The sequence below is a fragment of the Neolamprologus multifasciatus genome, chromosome 7 (genome assembly GCF_963576455.1).
Source record: "Neolamprologus multifasciatus chromosome 7, fNeoMul1.2, whole genome shotgun sequence".
NCBI lineage: Eukaryota > Metazoa > Chordata > Actinopteri > Cichliformes > Cichlidae > Neolamprologus > Neolamprologus multifasciatus.
In genome coordinates this window covers 6303751-6325408 of record NC_140445.1, presented here as the reverse complement: position 1 = coordinate 6325408, position 21658 = coordinate 6303751, and the positions used below count along the sequence as shown (strand labels likewise).

Here is a 21658-nt window from a genome sequence, read left to right as displayed (position 1 = left end):
GCATTTTTATTTATTTATTTCATTAATTTTACAAAAATGCAGTTTTTGTATCACTTGTATCACTTTTGTATGCTTGCTCTGCATATACTGCAGAAGCTGGGTCTTCCCTCTGAAAGGCACAATTTGTTCATCCACTGTAACACAATCACTGAGCATGCACAGGCCCCATATGTAGCGGAAAGCTGCCATGTGGTTTGTTTTCAGTCGGTAGGCTCTGGTCCTCTTGTCATCAAAGTGCAAGAAACTGCGAATATCTTTAAATATTTGAATTGACATAGTGGCCTTGAACAATGGGTTATGCAGAGGACTCCCAAAAAACACACCGACTGGTACATCCCAGTTCTTCTCACTTTCTGCAAGAATGGTCAATCAAATGAAGGCCAGGAGCTTTTGTTTGATTACATTTTTCCACTCTTTTCCCCTGTCTGTGGCTACTCTTTGTGCCTCCATGTTTGTGCATGTCAGCACCTCTTCTATTATATTATCAGACATGAACATCTTCCATGCGTCTATTGGGGAGACAGTACTAGACCCAGGTGCAAGCCCTGGCCGACTAATTCAGAATATTGTGGCTAGAGCAGTAAGATGGGCTCATTCTGTTAGACTAAATATTTATTTCCTCTTCAGAGGACTCCTCTGTATCTGACTGGCCTTGTTCAGTGTGTGTGGGGGTGGGGGTGGGTGGGGGTGGGGGGGGGGGGGTGGGGGGGCAATAGTCTGGGTCCTCTATATCTGAGATGTCAGATTCTGAGTCAGTGCCTCCGATTGGCTCTTCATCCCATCCGTCCTGGATCATTTGTAGGGCAAGGTCCACAGCTGGCCTCATAGCAGCCATGTTACTTTAAATATTAAAATAAAAAATCAGAAAGGACAATGTTTGAAATGCACAGGAAACTATAAACAGCGCTGCACATAAATGGTCCGCAGGTGCACATTTGCTGTCAAAATAAAAGACGCGCACCAGATAAGAAGTTGGGACACTCGTTTGTGTACATTAGATGTTCTGGAGGAGGACAGACATTTGTTCAGAACTCTTAAAGATGTTGAAGAAGCAAGCTCTGTAAGCAATTACTTTGGTGTTCCTCCACCACAAAAGAGACACGTATTCTCTGAATTTCCGGGAATACTTTTATTTTGACAGCGAATGCGCACCTGCGGACCACTTATGTGCAGCCCTGACTATAAGTCATGTATGTTACTGTGTAAAAATTAATTCTTGATCCATCAGAAGTGTAAGTGGGACAGTCGGAGTTGCTAAGAATGAAAGTTTCATAGAAGATTCCATAGGAACTGCTTGGGGTCATTTTTGACCCCACTTGTGGAAGAGTGGGGTAGTGATACAAAAACTGCATTTTTTATAAATGAATGAAAAAATCAATAAAAATGCAAATGGCCTCATGTTACAAACATATTTTATGAGGAATACCTTTGCAATACTTTGCATTTTAAAGATTTTGAAGAAAAACAACCCATGGGGTCATTTTTGACCCCACGTGTGCATCTAAGGGTTAAATTGATTTGCATGTCATTAAGTGAAATAAGATCCCCAAGCAAAGCATAACTAGTACATGGTGGCAAGAAATCAGGAGGGGTTCTGGCCCACTCCTCTTTATAGAAGGTCTCTAAATCCTTTATGTTGCTTCAGCTCTCTCTACAGATTGTCAGGATTGAGGATTGAGGCCTGGGACCTGGCTAGGACATTCCATCACCTTAATGTGCTGCTTCTTTAACCACTCTTTTGTTGCCTTAGCGATATGTTTTGGTTAAATGTCATCCTGGAAAACCCATCTTCAGGGTTCAGGCTGAGGGAAGGAGGTTCTCATTCAGAATTTAGCAGCACATAGCGCCATCCGTTGGCCCCTCAATGTGGTGAACTTGTCCAAAGCATAATGTTTCCACCTCTGTGCTTGACTGTGGGGATGGTGTTCTTGGGATCATGTTCCTTCTTGATTTGAGTGTGATTGATAGTCATTTCCAGTTTCTCCCATTTCCGAATAATCACATCAACAGTTGTCACCTTCTCCGAAAGCTTCTTGCTGATGGTCTTGTCGCCCAGCCCGGCCTCTACAATCTTTTCCCTGACATCTTTCGACAGCTCTTTGGTCTTGTCCATGATAGTGGGGAGGCTGGAATGGAAGAAACCTTCTGTGGAGAGGTGTGCTTTATACGCAGTGGATTGAGACTCTAAATTGGGGCCTGAATCTTGGCTGTGTTGTAGGGCAGCGTTCCCCAACCCCCGGGTGAAAGTTGAGGCTCAGGTGTGAAATGTATGGTTTTCAGGGTTTTTATCGGTTTTCAGCGTTATTTTGTTATCGTTTTTATCGTTAACTCGGTTTTCCTGGGTCTTTTCACATGTGTTATGAATAAATCTTCTTTTTTTCGATACCGGTACTAGTTTTATTTTGTTGTATTTACACCTTAAAGGCCAGTCTGTGAAAATATTGTCGGGCATAAACCGGTCCGTGGCGCAAAAAAGGTTGGAGACCGCTGTTGTAGGGGATCAAACACATATTTCACGTTATGACATGCAAATCAATTTATAACTTTTATGTTTGTTCTTGATTTTTGGTTGATATTCTGTCTCTCTCCATTCAAATGAAATATTAAAATTTGGAGACTATTTATTTCTTTGTAAGTGGGATCAAATAATTATTTCCCCTCCGTATATATTGTTGTAGAGGTCGAACGTGAAGTTCTTCTAGACCCCAACAGTAGATTGCAGTGAGTGTACTGGGCAGGAGTTCATTTAAGTTTTGTCTGCATTAATAATGGAGGCTTTAGAAGAGATTAAGATTTCTCAGCCAGATTTATTTCAGTAAATATCGGGTGACTGTAGCTCGGGAGCAGGTCAAATACTGATTGGAAGGTTGGTGGTTCGATCCCTGGCTCCTCCAGTCTGCATGTCAAGTATCCTTGGGCAAGATACTAACCCCAAGTTGCTCTCCGATGCATCCATCGGAGTGTGAATGTGTGTGAATGTTGTTAGAAAAGCACTCAGTTTAGAGACAGTACGTGTGTGATTGGGTGAATGTGGCATGTTGTATACAGCACTTTGTGTACTCCGGGAGAGTAAAAAAGCGCTACATAAGAATCAGTCCATTTAAATAATATTTATGCACCCTGACAAAATGCAAATGCAGATCATTTTTCATCTTCATTATTAGATTCAAAGTAACTGCTTTTGAATTCCTTCTGAGGACGAACAAAAGAGAAGATTTTTACCTACTAAAGAGCCCTGATTCTACAATTCTACAAATAATATTATAAAAATGATCTAAAATACAAATTCAGAAGTAAAAAAAAAAAGATGTCCTCCACAGTGTGGAAAATAGACATTTATTTCATTTGTTTGTTTTCTCCTACTGTAAAAGTTAAGAGCAACTCTTGAGTGGCACTAATTTAGATTTCTTTAATGTCTTTAAACTGTGACACCATTACTTTTAATTAAATACCTTCTTATACAGTAAATTAAGCATTTTAATTAAACATCGTCCATCTGTTATGGACACGTCTGGCCACAGGCTGTGGCAGCAGAATAATTACATTTCTATATTCTTTCCAAACACATGCAGCACATGTCAAAACAAGCTTAAATTGTTCTGTTAAAGCTAATAAGAACAACTGGAGGACTGTTTAAGTATCTGTGCAACACAACTAAATGAACTCCCTCTTAAAAATCATGTGCTTTTAGAGTTTTGGACTTCTGGCTTCCAGTATGATCTTGTTATTGCTCCTTTAAGCCAGTACAACAGAAACAAAAGATTTAAAAAATTTAAAAACATTTCTGTTATATAATGTCTGTTTATTTTTGTGTTTATTGTTATATTCTCGACCCTTGTTTCATTTCAAAAAGGTAAGTTATTATGACTAGTAAGTTTGCCGCAAGCCAAATCAGCATTGTTTGTGTCTTCCTGCTGCCCCCTAGTGTAAAATAAATTGAAAAGTTGCTGTTAATTCCTTGAGTGACATAAATCGGCTCAAATCTCAGTTTCAATCTGATCTTCAACTAAATGTACTACTGCAGTGAACACATTCACAAATCCTTTAAGCATCTTTTAACCAAGTTATCAACATAAATTACGATCTGTAATAATAAATAAATGTAAATTTGTCAGGTGTTAAGATCCCCAGCATGTAAAAGTGTATTTATAAGGCCAAATGGTATTTAGTTTGCAACTTTCTTGGGTCCAAAAGTTTGAATAGAGATTTCAGGTTAACCACAATTTAGAAATTTCATTCAGTTCTTAAAATTATTAAAATTTATTAAAGATACTAAAGTGTAATTTTTGATCTCTGATTAATCACTAAAATTCCAAAAATGTTAGGACACTGTGTAAAAAGTAACTATACAGAATTCAACGACTAAAGTCCAAACTGTACTCCCAAAAGAACAAATATTTAAACTGACACATTTACTTATGTCATAAAATATATTGGTTTATTTTGAATTTTATGACCGCCACATGTCTCCAAAGTTGGGATACGGAAACAATGTAAATGAAAATGTAAGTGGTACTGAAAAGCAACTCATTAGCTTAACTGGCAACAGGTCAGTAACATGACTGGGTGTAAAAAGAGCATCTCAGAGAGGCGGTTTCCTCTTTGCTTTATGCACATCCACATTGTGCCTTTGCAGATGGTCAAGCTGCCAATCAGTGCTGAAAGGTATATACAGGTTTTAGAGGATATGCTCCCATCCAGACATCATTTACATGGATGTCTGTGTGTATTTCAGCAAGAACGAAAACTACGACAAAGAAGACTCAGTGCTGTTGAAAAGCTAGAATCCTGTATCAGAAAAGAATCAACTGTTGCTAACTGTGGTTAAACGGTTAGCAGGTGTTTTCTTGACATTTTACACAGGTTGTATAACCACAGTTGTGTTCATTGACGTGAAATTGTTAAGCATTTTCAACCTGTGCTCTACGACAACAATAATCAAAGCAGCCAACACTCGCTTGTCTTCTGCATCCAGAGGAAAGCTGGGGAGTGCTGAACTGTTTTTTACCTCACTCTGCTCCACATCATCAAACCTTAGCAAAACCGGTGTGTTGGCATGGCTACACATTAGTGCCCCCTTAAAATGGTAGTGCCAGATAAGTTGGTCTCTAGTGGCTGGTTCGGAAAAATAAATCTCATGTCCGATGGAATAGAAATTGTAATGTAAGTGACTGAATGTATAACTAACATGACAACAACCATTTTAAAAAATGCTTCAACAAACTAATGAGTCTCTTCTCTTTGCAATTTCAAATCCAGTCTGTTAAAAAGCTCCTCACACTATGGAAAGTTAACTTTAGCAGGAAGTTTTTATATTCTTTAAAGGTGTCCTGACCTAAAAAACACAGGTGAAATGCATCTGTGTTCCCCTGAAGAGAGGGCAGAGACCTCACCACGGGAAACCTGGACACTACACCACCACACCACACCACCACCACCACATGAAATGAGTCATCATTTCACAGCTACGACATTGACTCCTTTGGCTCTCAGTCTCATCACTGGAATGTTCAGCTTGTTTCAAGTGGAAGACAAACCTAAACTTAATAGCGACGAAGTTAAAAATATAATAATACACCAACAATAATGTGGAAAATTCACAGTCACAAATTGTACTAAATGAATCAAAACACAATTTTGTAATATTACATTAAAAAAAGTTTGCATTTCCTGTGTTCTAATCCTTTTAGAGTTTGAGACATTAAAATCGGATCAACAAGAGGGGCAACCAGTGAACCCTCGAAATAAGCAGATTAAAGCTTCGCTATTTATCTTATTCCAAAAACAAAACGCACTCAGTGACTCTGGGTGGTTCATTGTGGCTTAAGCCAATTGAATTTTGTTCCCTTGGTTATATTTCACAGCCCGGTGAAATTCTTTTCTACCTAAATTCCATTGTGACAGTTTAGGTTATTGTTATGAGGGATTACTGTGCGCTTATGGAAGGAAACAGGTGGCACCTTTGTCATTAAAAAGTGAATCTCCAGCTACTATGAAAGCTCCATTTGAGAAAAAGGCCACGCATATGTGAAGATATGTTTATGTAGTTTCATCAAGGGAATATGTGACAAAATACAGGAAATCCCTAATCACACAGAGTAAACTCTGGTAATTGGATACCCTAATTACTTCACTCAAACATAAAAGATTATGTGGATCAGGTCTTGGTGCCAGATGGCCTGCTGCATCCAGGATACTTAAATCAGGATTTGATTGTGTTTATCTCTAAAAGAAATCAAAGCACCGTGCTTTCAATCTTATGTTAAAGCTAATAAGAGCAAGTGGAGGATTGTGTATGTGCGGGAATTATCAGTCTGACACAAAGTGAGGGCCCACACACACAAACATGTTTACTAAGCTGACAGTTCAGGTCAGCTCTCAGTTTCTTTCTTCTTGCCAAATGAGAAACTTTTTTGTCTGATTTCAGTCAGAGTTGATGGACCTTTGCTTTAAAAAAAATGACAGCAAGCACACAAACGAGCAGAAAACTTCCAAAGTTTGCTTTTGCCTGTTTTTCGACAAAGTTGTCAGTTTGGAACAAATACTGAGAGGCAGTAAAGTCAGCGCCTGTCTGCTCCCCGCCCACCTCCTCGCTCTTCTTCTTTTGCTCCCAGGATGTCTACAAGGCCTCAAACTAGTGAAGCTCCAGCTGTTCAAGGCTCAACAAGCCTCTAACACACACATGCACACACTTCCACCCCTCACTACTCCTCTTATTGATTACCAGCCAGCAACATGGATAGCTTTTTGTTCCTGAGCGCCTCTCCTTTGTTTTCATTTAGCGCTCCGTTAGTGTGCAGTGGGAGATGGATAATTGCAGGGTTCATGGAGGCCGCCTCCAAGGGTGATTAATATTCCTGGGAAATATTTTGTCTCTCTAGAGGCCTCATCCAGGCTTCAAATACCTGTATCTTTTATTAATGATTCACTTAGCTCTGCTTTATTAGGCCACCTCTGATAAGTAACACTATTCTCAGTTTGGTGGGAGGCTTATACATTTCCAAAAAGAAGAAAAAAAGAAAAACCCATGCTAAGTTGCTTGAAGTTCGTTCCTTCTTTTAAAAAAAATCTTACAAAACGATCTCTTTGTATCCGACTCCCTTTTGTCACTTTTGATTCACTGTCTCAGTCGCTATTCTCAGAAGAGGTGTTGGAACAAGATGGCTCACACAGCGTCTCTCTGTAAGTGAAGAACAGGGAGATCCCGAAGCACCATTCTGGCTAATAGTGATAAAATATACCAGAGTGGAACCTTGTTAAGCTCGAGAAGCTGCAGTTCACTTTTCAGCTGATACACAGCGAGGTCATACATATTGACTTCCGCTCCCTGAAGGCCCCTGCTGTGAATAAGACTGTCCCTCAGGCAGCTCGCCTTATTAAAAGAGAGTTAAGGCAGTGTCCGAGAAAGGGCTTTTTTAAAAGTGGCACTTTCAACTCTGAGATGACTGAACAGGCTGAAACCTAAGCAGGTTTGGTGTGTAGAGAGAGAATCCTGTAACTCAAGTGCTCCTGTATGGATTCTTTTTGATGAGGACCTCTTGACTGAGATAGTGAAGCTGAAATAGCTCACTTGGGAGAGTGCTAGACTGAAGATGTGAAGGTGCCATTCCAATACTGGGTTTTAGCAGCGGAAAGGCTGCTTCTGCAAAAGGCACTGGTGGGACAATAAAACACGTTTCCTGCTGAAATGACTTTTCTTTGCATGGAAATGCAATGCAATCTTTTTTTCCGCAATGGTTTAAATCTTCTAGGATAAAATGTAAAACATCTAAAGAAGCTGACATTTCAAAAGCATCTTCTGAAAAAAATGAAATGCAGTGATTTGCTTAAAATTTAGGAGCTAAAAACAGCACTTCCATATAAATAAGGTAAGTATATTAAAAGTTAGACTTATTAAAAAATAGTAATATGTAGCATATAAAAGCTGTGTCTGTAATATTCTGTAAAATCCACAGTTTTGTTTTTAAGACTTATTCATTTGTGCTCTGAATCTGGAAGGTTCTGAAGTTATAGAATAGAATAGAATAGAATAGAATTCAACTTTATTGTCATTGCACATGTCACAAGTACAGGCAACGAAATGCAGTTTGCATCCATCCAGAAAGTTCTTTAGCCATAATATAGATATATTACAGAAATGGGTCTGTTATATGTATGAGGGTACAAAATATGGGTGTATTATGGGTATGTTACAATGTACACGGTATGAAGGTAGGTTATGAATATGCTATAAGTATAAGTATGTGCAGGCTGTAGTGAGTGTACAGGCTATGAACAGGATATAATTATGAAAACTATACAGAAATATGAACTATGCAAGTTATAAACAGTTTTAAACAGTTGTAGGATTATAATTATCGTATTGTACAGAATGATTGTCCATACAGCATTTACTGTAGTGGAGTTAAGGTAAGTGAAGTATGTGGATAATGTCTACAGAGGCTATATAAAGTGTTTTTGAGTGGTGGTTCAGTCCATGTTATTATTGTGTGTATGTTGTCCATTGTGTTTGTGTTCAGTTATATGTGCATGTCACTAAGATTCATGTCTTATTGATGATCCCGCTCATCCCATTGGCTCACTAATGCGTATACATGCAGGGTGTTCCTTATTCAGACTAATCTCAATAGTCCGCTCAGTGCGGCATGATGCCAGGCGTAGAAGAGGATGGTCAACCCACCAGCTACTGTCTGATAGAGCTGCAAAAAATGGTATGAGGATATTGTCCAGTAAACATAAGGCTACTGTAGAGTCAGCATTGGTAACCTTCAAAAGAGCCACTTTGGGGCAATTTTCTGCCATTGAAAATCTATAGGGAGCTGCAAGAATCCACATATACTAGTCTGAACATAAAAGGTGTAAATTAAGATCTTTTGCCACATGTGACTGCTCTGCAGTGGGTTACTTACTGTATGGTTATTTTGTGTCTGGTGTTATTATTATTATTCTCATTATATTACACAGCATTACATCAATGTCATGTTTGTGGTACATTTAATAAGTAAAGAGCTGAAATTCAACACTGGCTTTGAATTCACTTTCATAAATCCAATAGCATTGAACAGGTAGAACTTTTAGTTCTACCTGTGTTTTTATGTTTTTATTTTATTTGATAATGAATAAATACACAATTAATAGCTTTGGAAGGTCCCTTAAGAAGCCCGGAGAGCTATTCCTGAACTTACAAGAAAATTACACAAAAGCTTGTCTAAGAGAATTCAGGCTGTGACAAAGAATAAAGGCACATACTGACTGAATTATACAAACTCTGGTTTTTGCCTTATATACAGTATTTCCATGTATGTTTGTAAGTTTTCAATCAATAGGTTTTTCCATTTTCCCAGAGGTGGGTTAGGTGAGCTGCTTATTATTGTTTTAGTGTTAATATACAGATAATTTAGCTTTTAGGCTCCGTTGATCTCATTCCAGTAACCAGCTGTGCTTTGGAGCGGCTGACACAGGGCAGCATGGTGGCTTTTTGTTTTCATGGCTGCCACTTGTAAGTCAGCAGATTTAAATAAGGACTCTTTAAAATTTAAAAACCTCTCCATGTCTGTTTCTGAAACAAGGAATGTTCACAAGGAAAAGTATTTTGGCGACAGTGTATGTTTTATGACGTCTTGTGGAAGCAGACTTCCAGAGTGTTACTTTTATACTGCATACACTGCGCACAAATTTCAAATGCAGGTGTTTACTCAGTAAGAAAAACAAGTTGGTGGTCGTCTGCTTTCTCTTCCTGCTGGACAGAGCCCTCGACGTGCATGATGTCAGAGTGGATCAGCTGGTCGGCCTGCAGCGTCTCCTGCGGGATGGGGATGAGGTCTCGAGAGCGATATGTCAAACAGTATCCCGAGGACGGCTCGCTCTGCCAGCTCAACACCGAGGAGACAGAGAAGTGTGTTGTCAACGATGAATGCTGTGAGTCTATTTTTTCTCCCGTATGAACAGATTGACCCAACCAACCAAATTAACAACGCTTTTAATTTGAGCCAGCTGCTCCGTTTCCGCATAGAGTTTAATGTAGCCTGTCGTCTTTAAATTAGAGCATCTAATTTCACCGTGTTTAATATGCAAAATAGTCCAACCAAAAAAAGAAAAAACGTTGTCAAAGAAGCATAAAAGAACAAAGTGAAAAAAATAATGGCATAAATGAAATAAATCATGCACATTTAATTGGTGAACAAGGTGTATTTCATGGCCGTAACATAGTTTAGAACACATGTATTTATGCTCCTAATAAAAACATGAAAGAAGCAGCGAAGTTACTTCAGCTATTTTATCTGGATGTTAGCATTAACATGCACTAGTGCCAGAAAATGTGTGTAGCTGATAAGGAAGTTGTTCCTATAGAGCCAATATAAGGTTGCCAGATCGTATCTGTTGGGCAGGATATATGTGATTTTTCTCTGAGGGCATTCAGGCAGCCATTTCTGATATCCATTTTGAAACAGAGTGGAGGGGGGGCACTGGACTGGACTTCTCTTAATGCAGTGCACTTTCTGCAAACATCCATCTGTCCATCTATCCATCCATTATCTACTGCAAATCCAGGACTAGGTCATGGGGCAGCGTTCTAAGCAGAGATGCCAGACTCCCTCTCCTCACCAACACCTCCAGATCACCTGGGGGATGTCAGTGGTTGCATTACACCAACTTTATACACCAAGAAATGTTCTCCAACTCTCACTTTGGGTTACAACTATAATAACATAAGTAAAGTCACTTACATTTTTACATAAAAACAGGTTTTAGAATAGGGGTGGGTTTTTATAATTGATTTATCGATTGAAATCGATTCTGGCTTGGATAACGTGAAATCGATTCATTAAAATCCTGAATCGATTTTTTAGTATAAATTTTATTTTGCCCGAAAAGCCAGAATCTCTGGTGAAATCTCACAAAATTTCAACAACCACCAAACAGCTAAGCCAGTAAATGAGAGCAGGAACACGGATTCTGCACAAAGATGTAAACACACAGCGCGACCCGCGGATCAGAATCAGTTAGATGTCGCCTTTCTCACGGTCGGGGCTGAAAGCCGACAGCTCGCTGATTGTGATCTGTCGGCGGGTCGCGCTTTGTGTTCACGCCCTTTATGCGCTGATTCTAAAGCTGTTAGTTTGATGTCTCTCGAAACAATATTGACTGAACCAGCAGCGAAAGAAGATCCAAACTACGCTTCACATAAACATCGTCATGTATTCACTCTTACTTTTACTGTTTTGCTTCGACCACGATGCACAGCTCTCTCTCTCTGTAATAATGTTTTCTGCATTATTCGCTTGCTTGTTATGCACAAGTCTACCGTTGTTTACAGCGCAGTCGGTCGACGTTTTTTTTTTTTTGTTTTATATACTTCCGAAAAGAAAACCTAATTTCTGCCGTTCAATACTGAACAAATTTAAACTTTTTAAAATTATGCAAAATGCAAAACGATTAGCCGTGTCTCTAATAAAACCGCTGTAACTTCAGAGGTAATGTTCATATGTTGATTAATGGTTTTCTTTCGTTTTTGATGTACTGCAGAATATTTTTATAAAATCTGAGGCCAGGAAAATCACCTTCATGTTTTTCTGTATTTTATCCTCAGCTACTTTGACACAAAGGCATCTGCTGTAAATGTACTGATCTGAATTATAATAAATTATAATATTTCTGACTGTCAAAATTTCCCAGATTCAAATCGAATCGAAGCGAATTAAATCGAATCGTGGATCGAATCGATTCGGGACCTTGTGAATCGGAATTGAATCGATTCTAGAAATCAGTGACGATACCCAGCCCTATTTTAGAAGTAGTAAAAAGTAAAAATGTGTTTTGGAGTCGAGAAGGAGTCTGACTGGCTCAGATCTCTGAGATCAACAGACAGAGGAAGCTTTTTATAATTCCCCCTGTAGTGTGGCTGAAGAGTGTGTTACTTGATAAACAGTAATAGCGACAGAGGTTATGAGCTAATTGACCCACTTGGATGCCTTTTGTGCCTGAGTCTTGTTACACTGCCCATGCCAGTGGCTTCATTGCCGTAGTGTCTGTTGCTTCTTTGTAGTTTGATAGGAGTCGATATTGCACTATTTGTGATCATCTTTGTTTGTGATGTTTTTATTGAATTCATGAGAGACACGCTGAGCAGGTATGGCTATTCAAGGTCGTCCGACTTCTACCTTTGTTCCTGGTATTCACTAAGTGAATGATGGTGAAGGTTATCTGTCTTGTATAAAACATGTGCTCCGTATTTGGAGATTTGGAGAGTAGTCTGTTTTATCTCTTGAGTACTTTTGCATATTAAAGGAGTTTTTCTTATTAATGGTCAGAATTAAAGTGGAAACTGAAGGAGAGGCAGATCTATAAGCTCTTTATAAAAATACAGAGTAGAAACCATCGTATTTACATCACAGTGATGGCTTTTTTTTCGTTTTTTTTTAAAGGCAAAAGGGCTGTTTTTTCTCCTACTTGTCCTCTATTATTGATCGGTCGGTCAAATTTGCACAGTAGTTATTCCGCTGTGCTTAAAATACTAACATATATTAACTGAAAGTGAACTAACGATACATTTTTGCCGTAAATGTTCAATTTTGAGCTGAAACTGATGGATGGGGATGGTTTTTGTATTCTGTTCTTGCAACAGCACCCAGCAGCTGCGTGGTGACTGAGTGGGGGGAGTGGGACCCCTGCAGCGTCACCTGCGGGATGGGCATGAGAACAAGGGAGCGTATGGTAAAGATGCCCCCTATAGATGGATCCATGTGTAAGACCGAGGTAGCTGAAGTGGAGAAATGCATGATGCCAGAATGCCGTGAGTCAACAGTTGCTGTTTTGTCATATGTTGTTTTTTTGCATGAGCATTTGTTGGTATATTAGCTACGGATGCAACGATACCAATTTTTTCAAACCGATACAATACCGATACTTGGATCTGAGTACTTGCCGATACAGAGTACAAAAACCGATACTTCTACCACACACACACACACACAAATACAATTAATTGGAACACAGGTTTTATTATATTCCCTGCCGATAAAAAATACAATCTTAATAAAAATGACCACAAAAAAATTTCAAGTGAAAAATAAGCACTTCTGTTAAATTATTGCAGAGTCTCCACATTGTAATTTTACAAAATATCACTGAACTATTGGCACTGTCTCGAGCTTTCAGAATAATAAATAAACACTTCTGTTTGGAATAAAATAAATACAAATTAGGTTTGAGAATAAAATAAACTTTTAAATTATTGCAGAGTGTCCATATTGTAAACAAACAAAATAATTATTATTATATAAATAATAAAATATAAAAAATTATAAAATAAATAATAAATATTTATTTGTTTTTAGATTGGCCCCCTAGTGGCCAATCTAACAAACTAGAACAGAAATGACAAGCCACCCTCTGATTAATGAAATAAGTTAGTATCAGTTCATGGTATCGGTTAACTTTTACGAGTATGAGTACACACACATTTTACAGTATCGTCCCCGATACCCGATACCAGTATCGGTATCGGTGCATCCCTAATATTAGCACTTCATTTGCATTTTATTTTAGCTGACTGTAATGAATGAGCAAATACTATAATTACGTGTGTGCATCACTTAAACCAGATACCATCCCCTGCATGCTGTCGCCTTGGTCGGAGTGGAGTGAGTGTAGTGTCACATGTGGACGGGGGATCCGAACACGGCAGAGGATGCTGAAGTCTGATCCTGCAGAGTGCACTGAAGAGCTGGAGCAGACAGAGAAGTGCATGCTGCCTGAGTGTCGTAAGTGCTCTTTTGTTGTTGTTCTTCTTCTTCTTAGGTAGATACCGGGCACAGCTCACACTCTCACATCTAAAACCAGCCAAACACAAAAGAGCGCTGAAGATTAAACGATCCCTGTTTGCATTAACTGAACAGGATACATGAGAAAAGGGGAGACTAAATAATTGAAAGTGATACAGAAAGCCAGAATATATTAACATAGTAACTAGTTACCTATTAATGCTAATATCTGATCACATCAGCTCAATGCATTTGGAAATTTGGAGGTGGTCAAGATAACCTGCTGAAATTCAAACTGACCATTAAAACGGTGACTAACATTGCTTTAAGTGACTTTATATTTCAGAAACTGCTGATCTACCAGGTTTTTCCCACGTAACTATCTCTACAGTTTGCAAATAATAGTGAGAAAAAGAGATCCAAATATCCGATGAGCAGCATTTCTCTGTGAGAAAATGCCTTGTTGATGCCAGAGGTCGGAAGAAAAAGGCGAGGGTGATTTAAGCTGATAGGAAGGCAACAGTAATTCAAAATAGCCACTTGTTACAACCATGGGATGCAGAAGAGCATCTCTAAACTCGCAGCACATTGAACTTTCAAGCAAATAGGCTACAAAAGACCACATCGAATGCCACTCCTGTCAGCTAATATTAACAAACTGAGGCTATTTTGCACAGACTCACCAAAAGTGGAGAATAGGAGACTGGATGTTCGGATGAGCTCACCGAATCTATGCCAGAAGGAGTTAAGGCAAAAGAGATCCCAATACGATAAACTGTGAACTGATTCCTGATTTCTTTGTGTTTTCATTTCAACTACAACTTCAGCTGATATGTAATAATGGTGTCCTTTCTACAAAGATTCCTAAGAATGCAGGAAATAAGAGTCTCATCCTCCATATGTCCTCAGATAGGACCCTGGACTTCATCTGTGCCCCTCCTAATGCTCAAACAAAACCTACCCCCTGAGGTATCAACCTCAAAAGTCACATTTTGGTCAGGCTTTAATGATATTACTAAGAAAGGTGTTAAAAGTGTTTTTTTCTTTTCTTTTCTTGTTTGACTATAGAAGAGGGTAGTTAATCAGGGTGTCAGTGATTTCCTCCAGGACTAAAACAGTGGCGCTGCCACACTTACTAGACATAAATCACACACAGCGCAGAGTCATTCCCATCTTCATAGCCAAAGAGTAAGATTTATTCTCCTTGCCCACAGTGTATTTCAGTAATTATTTAACATGCCCCCATCACTTTTTCTCAGACTTGGGGACTATGTGGAGTCATATGTCATTGCTTAAGAGCTGAAACTTGCAGAGCAGGGAGAGAATTGACAATAGTAATCACTTGCCTTTGAGCACAGCAAAGTTTTTTTGTATGATAAATTAGTCACGTACGGGGTTAGAAATTAACCATAAACCGTTTCGTCGTGTTGAAGATGTAGCAACTTTGCATGAAATGGATTCAGCCCATTCCCCTAAATTGACCACATGCCACATGTGACTAGTAGCACTATAGTGTGACATAGGCTACGTTCACACTGCAGGTCTTAATGCTCAATTCTGATTTTTTTGATCAAATCCGATTTTTTTTGTCTGCTCGTTCACACTACAAATAAAATGCGACAGCAAACGCGCTCTAGTGTGAACGCTCACACACAACGTGCTCTGTTTAGACCCAGAGCAAACAATATTGTTTGACCGATGGCCCTTAATATAAAGACTTCAGACTTTACGTTTCCCAATTTTTACTTTAAGTTATTTTGTTATTTACATAATAATGTAAATAACCTAATAATGATCCTTATTGCTGTTTTAGAGGAGCGGTGCTTCAAAGGATAGTTGCAGATTTCTGTCAGAATCTGCAGATTATACAGTACAAATAAAATGTTTACGTTTCTCCAACGTTGTCTTCCCAACAGTTTCACCGGATGACCAGGAAGCGTTCGCGATGTCTTCTCCGGCGCTGATAATTGGCGTCTGTCTTGTGTCAGTGACGTAAAAGACGGATTTAATGCGACATGACCGTTCAAACAGCAGTCGCTTTCTAAAACATCGGATATGTATCGGATTCAGTACCACATACGAAAGTGACCCAGATCGGATTTGAAAATATCGGATTTGCGCCGTTCACACTGTCACACCATGATCGGATATGGGTCGCATAGGGTCAAAAAAATCGGATTTGATGCGCTTTCGCCTGCAGTGTGAAGCCTTAAACATGACTGAACACCATATTGGAGTGGTCATTTCCAATCACGATATAGCATGCACTGCTGGCTTTTAGAAATCTTTTATCTGCGTAAACTTTATAATTTTGGTATAAAGGTGAGCAGCTGCCGTGCTCATTGGGAGTTGATCTGTATAATGTGAATACACTAGTTGCATGTACATCCAGACAGACACAAAGGTTAAGTCTTAGTTAGCATGGTGTGCAACACTCTCTTTGTTCCAGACCAACTGATAAATAATTCTACAGCATTCTGGGCTGTAACTGTAAATGCTCATCAGCACTCGTGGTGTCATGCTGGTGACCGCATTGAATCAGGATCCAAGCAAAAACCAAGAAAGAAATGGATATAGAAATAGAAAAATGGTATAATAATAATATTTAAGGGCTATGTAACAATGAACCAGCAAAGTCAAGACAAAAGCACACTAAGTAAATGCCAGAGAGAAGATAATAAGGTCAAGTGAGCTCACCAATCCTGGAGTAGCTCTTTTTAAATTTTGTGCCTTTATTCCGGTCTTTCCCTCCATGTTTACCTTTTCCCCTTCTCTTCCTTTTGTCCTTCCATCTATCTAGCTGTCGACTGCATGGTCTCAGAGTGGTCAGAGTGGTCAGAGTGCAACAAGACCTGTGGTAAAGGACACACCATTCGGACCCGTATGATCAAAGTGGAGCCACAGTTCGGAGGCAGCTATTGTCCTGAGACCATCCAGAGGAAGAAGTGCAAGCTCCGGAAGTGTCGGCGAAAACCGATTAAGGAGGAAGAGGTGCCAGGTTGGTCGCGGTAGTCTGTCGAAACTGCTTCATGTAGCATTTAGACATTTTAACGAGCCGATGTTTTAGATGGTTTTTAGTGGTTTTATTCCAGCAAAGCAATTTAAGTCAGGACTGAGATACTAGACAAACCCTGATATGTCCATCTGCAGCCGTTTGTTTTTGGTGGCATGGCTCCATGTGGGACCTAGCTAGTTAGACGTGAGTAACCGTATCAACAGATCCATGAGGTTACATTGGCTCGTGTTTGATTTTGTGACCTGTTTAAACTAAAGTTGTTTCCTGATAGAAATAGAACGTGGAAATATACCACATTAACAAATGTGACGCACAGACATTAAGTCTTTAGTATCCATGTCCGCAACAGAAGATAGTCGATGCAAACGGTCACACAGAGCAGAGATGTTCAGTGAAGCTACTTTCAGCTGCTCCCTTATTCACAAGAGGCTGCTAAAGTAGATCGCTCCACATGTTTTGATTCTTTTTGCTCTTAAAAAACACGAGATGCCCTTCCTGACACAACCGAAGGGATTTGTCTCTCCTTCCGAGATCGAAGCCTCTGTCTAAGAGAAATAATGAACAAATGTTTAAGTTCATGCAATTTCGGGATATTTTGCTTTTCCTTGTGATTTTTTCTATTAACTAAGAGTCTGTTTTATTCCATCAGGTTGCAGGATGCAGCCGTGGTCTAGCTGGACAGAGTGCACCAAACCGTGCGGGGGAGGGATCCAGGAGCGTTTCAGGGTGGCAAAGAAAAGAACAAAGTCCAAAGGCTGTAAGGACAGGAAGGAGATCCGTGCCTGTAACGCTCGGGAATGCTAGGGGGCACTGCTAAGCTACAGAGAGGCAGGGAGGTGTGCAGTGGATTAAACGTGAAAATCAGAATTCATTAAAAACAGTGGTGACAGAGATTGATTTTTTGTATGTAGCTGGGAGGAGACGTACAAGATTATTATGGGTTATTATTGGAAAAATCTGAGGATTTAAGTAAGGATTTAAGAAAGGGAAGGAATAAGAAGAATAAGACATAATGACATGCTGTTTTAGTGACAATTTTGTGGACATTTAGTTAACTGGGTTGATTTATTTTCCTTTTAGAGCATAGTGGAAGTATTAGAGAGAAAGCCTGTGTCTTGCAAAAAAAGAAGAAGAAGAAGGAAACCTGACGCTAAAGTAACCTAATACACATTTTGCAACAAACTAACTTTTTAGTTAGCTTTTGTTTACTCCTAGTAGGAAAGTATTTTCTGTGTATTTTCACCAATATCTCCCTGTCCTCTGCAGCACCTCCAAAACATTGATTTAGCTACTAAAAAACAGGAGCTGAGCTTTTTAGTGAAAGCTGGATACTTTTAATGTACTGTTTATGTAAAGGCTCTACTGGGGAGAATTCAAAATTAGCATTAGCAAAGTGGATTACAAGCTCTGTATTGGAAATATGTTAACCTGCTTTGTCCCTATTAAGATGCCTCCTATAACACTACCAGACAACTTTAATCTGACCATTAAATGCCATTAATACTGTGATACTACTTTACTTTGATTTAGTTTCATCCAGTGCTACTGTTATATTAAGATTTGTTGCACATGAAAAATATTAGTTCAGTGAGAGCTATTATACATCTGTACTATAAGGTCAGACACATGATAACAGGAGGAGCAGGGTGGAAGGCAGTTGCAAAGCAGCTTGTAGTGACAGTGGAGAAGCTGGATGGATGAATGTGTAGAAGGGAATCAGCCGGGATTGTGACCGAGTGGGAAGTTGTGATCTGTCTGGACTAATGCCATGTTTAATTATTACTCTTAGTTTGTGTGGTAAAAGGATGCAACTACCTGGTTGGCTGAGGGAACATGAAAACTACATAAAAGACAATGAGAAAACGCACTGAGTGGCTCTGTTCAAAAAGCACAAAATCCATCTTCTAGTGTGTCTAGTTCACTGACACATCACTCATGTAAAATGTTTAGTGCACACCATTTTCAACACGTTCTCACTCCCAAAGCGTAACATTTTACGCTAGGTGACAAATCGTCAACATATTACGTTTTCGGCTACCCACCACGTTCCTAAATGACGAAAATGAGGAAATATGAGAACCATATGGACTCAATCTACACATGTTGCTCTTTTTCTTCAAATCGCTTAGAAACACGCTATTTAACATCATTAAAGTCTTGGTTAAGGTCAGGAAAAAGGTTATGGTTAGGGCTAGGGATAAGGTTAGGTTTAGGGCTGGAATACAGGGCTGGAACGTCTGTTACCGCGGGAGCGTCCTTGCACTGGATTTCGGCCATAACCCGCCGCGTACCATAAGAACGCCGAAGGTCTCCTTTTGCGTTCCTCAGGAACGCCCCGGGACGTGACAAAACGTCGGCATGTTACGCCTCGGGAGTGAGAACGTGTTGCCATTTTCCACTGGGCTTTTTTGGACATGTGCAGTCACTGTAAGGGTGACAGTGAAACAGCAATTGCATTGCAGAGCCAGGATAACTCTTCCCCTTGTTTGCAGACTTCAGGCTAAACAAACTAAGTTGGTTCTCACAAACATCAGAGGATAAGTTTATACATCCAACTCAATCAGATCAGTGTAAAAGAAGCCTGTTTCTCAAAATTTTAATGTGCTACTCCAGTGTTATTGTTGTATGAATAAAACTTAACGTCAGATAATGGAAACGGAAACATTTTTAGGATGTATTACCCACTGCTTTAAAAATGAGCCAAGGATTGAATAATTGACTGCAAACTAACTGTGAAAATCTTCTTCTTCTTCTTTTTGCAAGACATAGATGGTAACACAGAAGTCTCTAAAAATCTGAGGATATACGTACATTCACTATCTAACCAACGCATATAAATGACACTGCTATGTAATTACTAAAAACCACTTTCCTTATGAACAGACCATTTCAGTGGAGATGTTTTATACTGTTAAAATGAGTCTTTATATACTGTACTGCTGTTTATCTGTCATTTCAGCTGATGTAGCATCAAGCCTGCGATAGCTCTCATTCTGTCAGAAGAGTTTATTTTAGCATGTTCAGAGATGATTATGTTTTATTTGGACATCACGCTTTATCAGCTGTAGTTGCAGTCGTAAAACACTAGCGAAATGACCGTATCTGCTTTGTTCAGACGGAGCCTTAGAAGTGTCTTAGACATCTTACACATCTGCTGGCTGTAAAAGGCATATGTACTGTAGTGGATATAGACGTTTCTACAGTATTCAAACCTGTAGGATAGATCAATGTACAGCAGACTGTTACTGGGACCTTGGTTACAACACATTTTTCCCATGTATTGTCTTTACTGCGCTTTGAGAAGATAAAATCGATCTGTAAAATCTTTTGGGGATTTTTTTTTTTGCATTACTTAGCAGATTTTGTTGCATTTTTTTTATAAGAATGTCGACACAAAGGTGTGTTTTCTGTAGATGTTTTCTCTGAAGTCACTTTCTTTTATTTACAGGGCTCTTTCTTTTGTTTCTTTATGTCTGTACCATGTGACTCTTTTGTAAGAAACCACCTTTACAATAAAAAAATGGTAAATGTGAGAGTCATGGTGTCATTGCACTAATGAAGCTCTTCCTTCAACATGTTGTGTAAGAACCAACAATGACAGCAAGGTGACAAGTGAAGAAGCAATATTGTCCTTCAAATAAAAAAAGAAACATGCACCACACAACATTAAAACTTTATAATAACCACCGCTAATAAATAGTTCCTTGATAACTAATATTAGGTCTTGTATAAAGTGCTAACTGATGACTACAATACTGCAAAATTGATCTAACTTAGTCAGACTATATTTGCTGTATTTACAGTTTTTTCTGATGGCTTGAGCACATTTTTTGTAACTATTGGCTATTTTTGCAAAACTCTACACACAAATAAGAAAACTCTTCACCCAATCAGCAAAACATTGTAGTTTTCTTGTAAAAGTGAATAACCCTCACTTAACTCTCCACACCTTTGCAAAAATGGCATTTTTGTATCCAACAGTTAACACAAGCCATCATATTAATAAGCACACAATGCACCAACTACACACTGATGGTATGAATAAACAACACATCTGGCTTTTGCTCTCTCTGTGCACAAGGTAGGCTATGTCAGTTTGAGCTCATACTTTTGTCATAGATCCGTAAGCATAGAGGGATCCAAACTTCAAGTACTGGTGTTTATTCACACACATCAAAACAAACACAAGTGTTTATTTCCAAGTATGGGATTATTTGCAATCGCCATATTGACTATATGGGTTTCTTGGTCTGCAGTGAACATGCTTCCTCGGCCCCCAGCATCTGGTCATCTAGCAATTCTGTAAAGTAAAAATTTCAGTATTTTTACATCTATGGTATTGTTGTGTTTCTCATTAGCATATGGCAGTGCTACAAATCTTAGTGCAAAGTGACTGCACTAACCGATTCTCATTTCAAAATGTCCTTATGATGCTACAGTGTAGCGGCTCAAGTTAGGCTGGACCCGTTGGCCAGCTTCCCTCAGGCTCATTCCACGGTTGATTACATGGTCCACTATTGTAGCTCTGATGTCATCAGCAATTCTATGTCTTACTCTTCCTCTCCTCCCTCCTCGTCCTCCTCTTGCTCCTCCTTGTCCTTGTCATCCTCTTCTTCCTACTTCTTCACCTCCACGTCCTGTTGCTCGGCCTCCTCTACTTCTCACTCTTCCTGCTCCCTCCATTGTTCTCCACACACAGAGCTTACCTGTATTATAGTGCTTGGGCTGATTGCAAAGTGAACTAATTATCTAAAAAAGTTTTCACATGTGACAGTGTGCCAGACAGTTGGCAAAATAGTGTAAATAATGGCCTTAAATGTGTATAGTTTTGCTAGGAGTGCGTTGATCATTTGGAAATTGAGTGTAAAGCAGTGAGTTG

At 39.2% G+C, this 21658-nt stretch overlaps 1 protein-coding gene across 1 annotated transcript in view; it reads left to right on the top strand.

Annotated features, from left to right (window-relative positions):
- The window catches only part of spon1b (spondin 1b), a 135917-nt gene extending 118029 nt beyond the window's left edge, over positions 1–17888 (top strand). The window contains exons 12-16 of the mRNA XM_085169083.1: positions 9748–9918; positions 12626–12793; positions 13605–13763; positions 16564–16761; positions 17429–17888. Of these exons, the coding sequence (XP_085025209.1) occupies positions 9748–9918; positions 12626–12793; positions 13605–13763; positions 16564–16761; positions 17429–17583 (851 nt within the window). The 3' untranslated portion in view covers positions 17584–17888. The remainder of the gene's footprint in view (positions 1–9747; positions 9919–12625; positions 12794–13604; positions 13764–16563; positions 16762–17428) is intronic.
- Positions 17889–21658: the final 3770 nt, after the last annotated feature.